Below are 8,111 nucleotides of genomic sequence, written 5' to 3'. Positions count from 1 at the left end.
CATGCCTAATTTTACATCACAGGAGATGCAGTTCAGATTGATGCCTTTTTCTGCTCCCTGAAATCATGAGCTAGATACAATTAGGTGATAAAAGTGCAGCTACTTTTTATGAAAGGCCCCGTCAGGTAACATGCTGAAATAAACACCAAAAATATGCCCAAAATGCGCACATGACACAGAGGAAATACAGTTCTATAAGTTTAGAAAATCAGCATAATTGACAAGAATCCCCAGTTAGAAACACGGGTGTTGAGGTAATTCCCCCTTTTGGTTCTACCCTCTTCAGAAGCCTCCTTTCCTTGCTAGCTGTTTGTGGGACAGTGTCTTGACCTTCGTTCTCAGAAGAAGGAAGATAGGACAGGGGCCTAGGAATGTAGTTTGTCTTTCTGTCAAACAGGATAGGAAACTACTAGCACAAATCTATATAGTTATGCCATAGTAAGCTACAGAGCTACAAATATTTCTGAACAGTATATAAAAGAAAAAAATAGATCTGGCATCAAGACCACCTGTATAATTACTATGGTTGGTTGAATATGATGAAAACTAAATGTAAAATTTAAATTGAGCTGATTACCTGATTGCATCTCTTTTGCTCTTGTTTTCCTCCATTTACAGTGTAAGTTAAGCCCAAATGTGTGCAAACAAATATGTAAATCTAAACTAGGTATACACAGAATTCCATAAGTTTTGCCATACTATCAGGCTACAAGGTTTTAGGTTTGTTCCTAAGATATTCCCCATTATGACTTTTAGAGACAGAAAAGAAAACATAAGGCCAGGTCTGTAGCATAGCTCATTTTTATTGTTTAAACAGTTTTTGCATAGGAAATATATCCGCTTCCAGTAATTGACTGCAGTATGAGCAGCTGCTAGCAGTATAGGCTGGATATAACAGTAACAATCACATTAAGTCAAGCTTGATTTACACCAGTTTAAAACTTGTGGCAGTTGAGTTCATTTGTAACCTAAAAAAAAAAAAAAGTACCAGAAAGAACACTTTATCCTCCAACCAGGCACAATAAAAACCTTTGTTAACACTCAGGCTAAAATCAGGTCTGATGCCAGAGGGCTCTAATTCCAAAATTAAGTAGCTGTACTGTAATGCATCCTACTAGTGAAGGTTCATTACACAAAGACTCTGCACGCACCTTCTTTTTAATTAAAATGTAACCTTCAGGATTTATGGCCTACAATATGGGAAAAAATGCCAAAAGTTTTAAAATGGATCAACCCTGGTATGTAGCTAGCAAGCAATAACTGACTACTTGTCACCTACAGTTGTACTAAATGTATCTAAAGAAACACACAGCCCTACAAAAGTTTTCTCAGAGAAATATCATTGAGATGGGGTGCCTCTTCCCAGATTACTAAAAGTTCTATATGATATAAGCACAAATTAACAGCTTGATGAAGACATAATCTAATGCAGCTCTTCAGAAGCCTATGCCTGGGACTGAGGAACCCCTCACATTCTACAATGTTGTAGAGATTATTTTTGAAGAAAATGTTATCTGAAACATATTTACAACTGAACTCAACAGAGACTGTGAAATTGAACAGGCACTGCTCATTTGTTTGAGTTTTTGGTAAACATTTTGCTGGTTTTTGTTTCTTTCTCATTTTGCATCAACTTCTATCAGTCTATGCAACTTCAATGCCCTCAATGAAAAATGCATAATAAGCCATACTTCTTAAAAAACTTCCTTCTGCATATAGAGATACATTTGCCACATCAGTCCCTGTAGCACAGTTTTCAAAATCATTCTGTCAAAAATACAGTAATACAAAGACTAGCTTTAGTGTCACTAGCTCACACTGCTCTCCATTTATTTAGGCCACCTTTTGTTTTACTGTACGGTATCATGCAATGAAAGTATCAAAGGCTTATTCTATTCATGATGCTAGTGGCACTGAAGCCCTTTTCACAAATTCAACATACATCTGAATTGCAACACACAGATATTTCTAAAGAGTACTAACTAGTGAACCCTTTTATCATAAAAAAAAAAAACCAAACAACTACTTACAACCATTGAAGAAAAAATTGCGACAAAAAAAATGTAAAAATTGACCGTCTCCAACTTGTCCCCTTTACTATTGACAACGTGACCAACAGAGCTGTGGCATGGAAACAGTACAAAGAGTTGTCATGGCAATAAGTTTGGCTGATGCAAAGGTCATTGTGCAGGGTTAAAGGGCAAAATCAGTGGTCCATGTTATCCTCCAACTGCAGTGCTCCACCACACCCACACAATTTTGAGGAATTAATGAAACTGGGGAACTAGCAGAAAGTGCAAATAAGAAGGAGGCGGTTTTCAGCTCCTTCAGTATGGAGAAGAATATTCAGCTTTGAGCCTTTCCTATTTAACTTGATTAGCTGGCATGGGATTTTACTCTCTTTTTTTTTCCCCTAAAGTTTTCTGTAGAAACCCAATAAAAAAATCCAGGAGCATACAGCTGGTTAACGTTAACAAAAGACCTTGACAGGATCATGTAAACCATAGAGGATGTCATGCCTGGGGCCTTACTGCCAGCAACATTAGAGAGTTTTTCATTAAAAGTGAAAACAGTACACTGAATATGGGAAAACTTTCTGCAGCCTTCATAATCTCACACAGTACATATAATTTAGGTTTAGGTACAGAACACACTCTGGTGTCACAGATGTCTTTGTGCAATCTCTTTCATTAAGTCCTTATGAAGCTACAAGTTGCAAATCCAAAATTCTGCTCCCTGAGGACACAGCTGTGTGAGACTTAAGTACTGTTTTAGCTCTCTGCCTATCCTGAATAGCTCTGTGAACCTAATCTTAAATACCATCATGTAACAATCACAAAAACTTTTGCTAAAGGCCATATATACTAATAAAAAAAGACAGTGGTGCTTCCAACATTTTGAAATGCTCTGAAAACCAACTTTTCCAATACTAAATACAACAAAATAACCTTCATAAAATATAATTTTCTCCATTTACATTTTTAAAGGATTAGTACCTATGCTTTTCAAGCATAGGAATATGCGAAATAACTCCTAACATGGACAGACTTTTTTTAATACATAAATTAAGAAACTGGAGAGTTTTAACCCAAGTCCAGTTTCTAAACAAAGAATATTCTTGTTTAAAAATGGAAATGCATTTCCATTATAATTGTTAAAAAGTTAGCTTTACAAACAAGGGTATTTTAATTAAAAAAAAAAATTCTTAACAAAACTATACAGTGTACAAATTACTGTCTACAAGGTAGGCGGTTTAGTCAGAAGATCATCCTTTCTTCTTGCTACTTGCAGCTTCACAAACTCATTCACATATTTTCAATGGAGCTGCCCACCTGAACATCACCCCACAACTATATTGCTATAATTAATATTTTTGCCATGTCTTTATGTACAGTCTCCTTCACTGCCTTTTTTTTCCTTAGTCAAGCCTCAAGCGTTCATGTCACTCCAGGGGAAACACACTTCAGTGGCACAGCCTTGAGGCCAGGGCTGCAAAGCAACTTAATAAAGGCAGAACAGTGCACATAGAACGGGGTGGCTCAATTTAGTCAGAATACACTTCCTGGTGAAGGAGGAGGCCAGAGACTGGATTTGAGTTCTCAATCTTATCTTAATCTTTTGACTGCTGAGCTTAAAAAAAAAAAACCAACCTACAAAGCCAAACCAAAACCAAGCATACAGTAAATGAAAAGCTCATTATCTTCCAATGAGGCTTTTCTATTAGAGAGGCAGGTAACAAAAACCCACAGTTCCTGAATAACCCAGTTTAAAGGAGGAGTTTACTTCTCTAAAAAATTGCATCTTTAAGCTCAATTTTTTTCATACAGGAGACCAGATTAAAAAAAAAAAACAAAAAACAAAACAAAACAAAAAAATAAAAACAAAAACAAAACAAAAAAAAAAAAAAAACAAACAAAAAAAAAAAAACAACAAAAAAAAACCAAAAAAAAACCAACTCTGTTAAGGGCATCTTTCTTCCTACAAAAGGCAATTACCATTCTGGATATTTCATGTTGAAGCCTGAACTTGTTCCAGTTTTGTCCCAGTGTGGTATTAAAAGCTTCCAGGGAACATCTTTTTAATGGAACTAATCAAGGATATGCCATCAGCACAGCTCTGCTCCCAGACTGCTCTGTATCATGACATGTGTAAAGGACAACACATACTTTGTTTTACCAGGTCAAGGCCTGAGGTACGTTATGATTGAGTCTAGCAGACTTTGCCATGTGCTTAGCAAACAAATTTACTTACTGAAGGGTTCTGAAAGAACCAAAGAACCTCACATTTCTTTTTGTGTCTGTGTCTTATCTGTTTCTTTCTTGGTTTTTTTTTTTTTTTCCAGTTTAGCTAAATCTCAAAGTTTATTTTCCTACAATTCCCATCTCTGTAGCCATTCAAGCTCTGCCTTCACACTCTGTCCTCCTGGAGACATGGGGATGTGGCACCACTACTGTTCTAACCACAGCTGGAGCCAGAAGGGACTGGTGGTGGTACACCCCGACCTGGGCCCATTGGGGTGGCTGCTGCTGGAGTTGTGCCTCTGGCACTGCTCCAGGGTAGGAAAACCTCCCAAACGCAGAGACGACTGCAAAGGGATGAACTTTCCCATCCACGTGACTATACGCTCCTCTGCTTCCACCCTAGTAGAAGACTGTGCTTTAAAGAAAGCTTCACCCGGTGTAGAGCCATACATTGCAGAGATCCCCTGTGTGTAAGAGATCACCAGCAACAGGCCCATTACTGGTCTGCAAAATGAGATCTTACTGGAAACACACTTTTATTTCCACCGTGGTCTAATTCCTTGCGTAAAGAAACTCCTCCTCCACTACACCCCAGAGGTCTCCATCCGATCTCTATGAGAAGACTGCAAACTTCTGACATAGCCCGATCAGGCTGAAAATTGTAATTCAAATGCTGAATTTGAATTGGTGGGGCAAGAGGGGAGCGGAATATAAAAAAAATTATGTAGAGGAAAAAAGTCAAGCAGAATAAGGGGGGCAAATTCTCTGCTTGAGCATCTCCAGAGTCCATTGGAGTCAGTGGAATTATGCCAGCAAAGATTTTGGCCCTGTACTTGCATTTCCTAGACAAAGCAAACATCGTTGTCATTCTGAGCTAAAAACATTTTCTAACATGAACACTTCAGGATGCATTATCTTTGCCAGAATGGAAAAGACTTCATCTCACTGTGGGTCTTGACCTCTTTCTCTGTCTGTCTCTCTCTCTCGTGAAAAAAACCTTGAAGTAAAACAATTTCCTCAAGTCAAGTCTGCCTCCAACAGAATTCATTATTTATTTTTTAAATCCAGAAATGATTTAAGCTTGCACCCCAGGTGGGAAGTTAAAAAGAGGGAACCTATTTGAAAGTTTGTCACAGTAGGCAGAACAGTTGCTTTGCAGCCCTTGCCTGGCTAAGGGTGCACTGCTTCACAGCTACACTGTAAAGTGTTAAAAATCCTCCCCCCCCACCCCAGAATATATATATATATGTATGTATAAAAAAAAATCCCCTGTCCACCTCTCAGTACAGAAAAGGACCTCATCACACTGCAAAAATAGCAGTACCCACTTTGGTCAATTAAAACAAACAAAAAAAGCATACATTATTTTTTTTTTTTTTAAATCTGTGTACTTACCTATAATAACCAATACAGCTAAAAGCACTACCTACATAGGCAAAACTTGGTATTGCATAATTCGTATAAATTTGTATCCCCTCCCCCCAATATTAATTGGAAGATGAAAAACATGAAAGGTTAATAGAAAAAACACCAAAATACTGAAAATATTGCTGGTCGATTACAATTCTTAAGCGGCAACTATACACAGCCATGATATGCTCTATAAATGTGAGATAAAGGTATAACTGTCTAAAAAATCCATGATGTCACACATTTTTCGCATCTGGAGTACAAAATATTTTGTCATAAAAATGGTAAAGATTTAAAATTATAATAAATGCAGCAAAACAAGTGTAGTGATGTCAATTTTTTTGTAGTTTTTTTTCTTTTTTTCTTTTTTTCCATTTTTTAGATTTCAAGGCAAGGCACGTAATGTGGACATTATATCTTCGTGCAAATTAGGATTACTGGAAAGAGTATTTTAAATTTTTAAAGAGACATAGAGGCAAAATGTCTGCCCATGCACATTATATTTCTGTCAATATGTGAAAATTGTTGAACAAGGCTAACTTCTGAAAGCACCATGCAAGTTTACAGCACCCTGTAATTAGACTTACATTAAGAGTGCATTATTTAAATACAACATATCCCCATCCTGGTATTACCAGTTTGTAAACGGTAAGCTTTGCCCTTGTGACATGGATTTGCCTATGTCTTTGTCTCTATGATGTAGATTTTACAGAAACATGTAAACCCTATGGGTTCTTGATGCAACAAGTAACTTTAAATAAATAAATCCTACCCCACTGTGGAGGCAGCAGCTAAACCAACATAAGTGCTGTGTTTCCATTGACTTCTTATTCTCAAGGACATGATTTGTCTTGACTTAATGCCTTTTAATGCCCTCAAAAACCGAGGGGAAAAATAAGTTTGTTCAAAGTAATTTTCTATTTTTAATCCCCTCAATTTAGAGTCCAAGGGCTGAAGGACTTATAATGATGACCTCTTAGATATGATTTTTAAATTGCACTTGCCTCTGTAAGTGTTTCTTTACTGGGGAAAACGTCACTTTTTTTCTTTTTTTACTGTTGCATGAGAAGATAACACTTTTACCTGCGTAGAGGCATTTCTTCCATAGAGCCTGTGTGTTCATACTGATTGAAAATTTTAACTGCATAACACACTAGAAAAAGGCTGAATTAAGGGCCAAAGTTTAATAAATCCATACTGATAACTAAAGGCTACAGAGCTTATTTTTAAAACATTTAGAAATCAGACTGTTGAGAAAATGTCTGGCTCACGGCCCTTGTCCTCCTGCAGCTCTGCTGTCGCTGCCTAGCCTTTGTTTTGTGAGATAACCAGGAATAGTGATCTCATGCGTAAACAACAAGAATACTAAACCAACAGAACTAGCTTATCATGCAAATATTAAGGCATCTAGAAAGTCAGTTAAAATATATTGTCAGAGACAGAACATCTATTTCCCAGCGGACTTCATATAACAAAGGCTACTTAGGAGGAACTGCATTCTACTCATCAGTGAAATATCATCGACCCTTTGTAAATCATTTCAGTTTCAACCATAAGAGAATTAGTGATTGTAAGAGCTGCAATTGCTGGTCTATTTTTGTTCTTCTTTCTTCAGGTTCTTTTCTCATACTGTCTTCTTTTCTTTTTCCTTTTTGCTTTTTTTTTTTTTTTTAATTTTGTTTTTAATCTTTTTCTCTCAGTTGCTTGTTTCTGCTTGAAGGAAAGGCTCTCCAATTATGTTCAAACCATAATTTGGGACATTTGTTGGCAGGATCGGTGTCCTATTTGATACTTGGAAAGGAACCAAGCTAGCCCAGGTACCAGGACTGTTGAAAAGGGGAAAGAGACAAGGAGGGAAAGAGAGAGAAAAAAAACCATATATTAAACATGTATACAATGAATTTGAATCAAGGTCCAGTTAATATTCATCAATAATAGCACTACTTAAGGTAAAGCTGGAAAGAAAATTTGTGAATGTAACTTGAGATTCTACTTCCTAGTTTTCTTTGTGAAAGTATGAGTTGTTTGAAAGAAAAATAATTGTTTTGAACTCAGTAGCAATTTGTATGATTCCTGAGTTACACTAAGTGGTCTGTTTGTTTATGAAACCCCCCAAAAATGTCATATACAAATATATAGCGAAGACACAACTAAACCATACAAATGACACTACATAGTGCAATGGATATCATTTAAGTGCTAGTGAAACATATACCACAGGGTACAGGTGTTCTTTTTTCAAGAATAAAGCATGAAGATTCAGTAGTTCAGCATCCTATGAGATTTCCTCCACTCTTACAACACATCACTTTATCTTGTCACCATCCCAAGATGGGCCTCTGAGATTTAAGGATGCCCATAAGAACAGAGGATTTTTATGTTCAAAAAAACTGCTTTAAAAAAAAAAATTCCCTAAGAATGTCAGTTTCAGAAACACCAGTTAACACAGGATCCAATCAT

At 36.7% G+C, this 8,111-nt stretch overlaps 1 protein-coding gene across 4 annotated transcripts in view; it reads right to left on the bottom strand.

Annotated features, from left to right (window-relative positions):
- Positions 1 to 785: 785 nt before the first annotated feature.
- The window catches only part of NFIB (nuclear factor I B), a 169,871-nt gene continuing 162,545 nt past the window's right edge, over positions 786 to 8,111 (bottom strand). For all 4 annotated transcript variants that reach the window (XM_059493119.1, XM_059493122.1, XM_059493121.1 and 1 more), the window contains one exon: positions 786 to 7,477. In XM_059493119.1, the coding sequence (XP_059349102.1) occupies positions 7,348 to 7,477 (130 nt within the window). In that variant the 3' untranslated portion in view covers positions 786 to 7,347. The remainder of the gene's footprint in view (positions 7,478 to 8,111) is intronic.

This window comes from Ammospiza nelsoni, chromosome Z (assembly GCF_027579445.1).
Source record: "Ammospiza nelsoni isolate bAmmNel1 chromosome Z, bAmmNel1.pri, whole genome shotgun sequence".
In the NCBI taxonomy this organism is placed as follows: domain Eukaryota; kingdom Metazoa; phylum Chordata; class Aves; order Passeriformes; family Passerellidae; genus Ammospiza; species Ammospiza nelsoni.
This window is presented reverse-complemented; position numbering and strand designations above follow the sequence as displayed.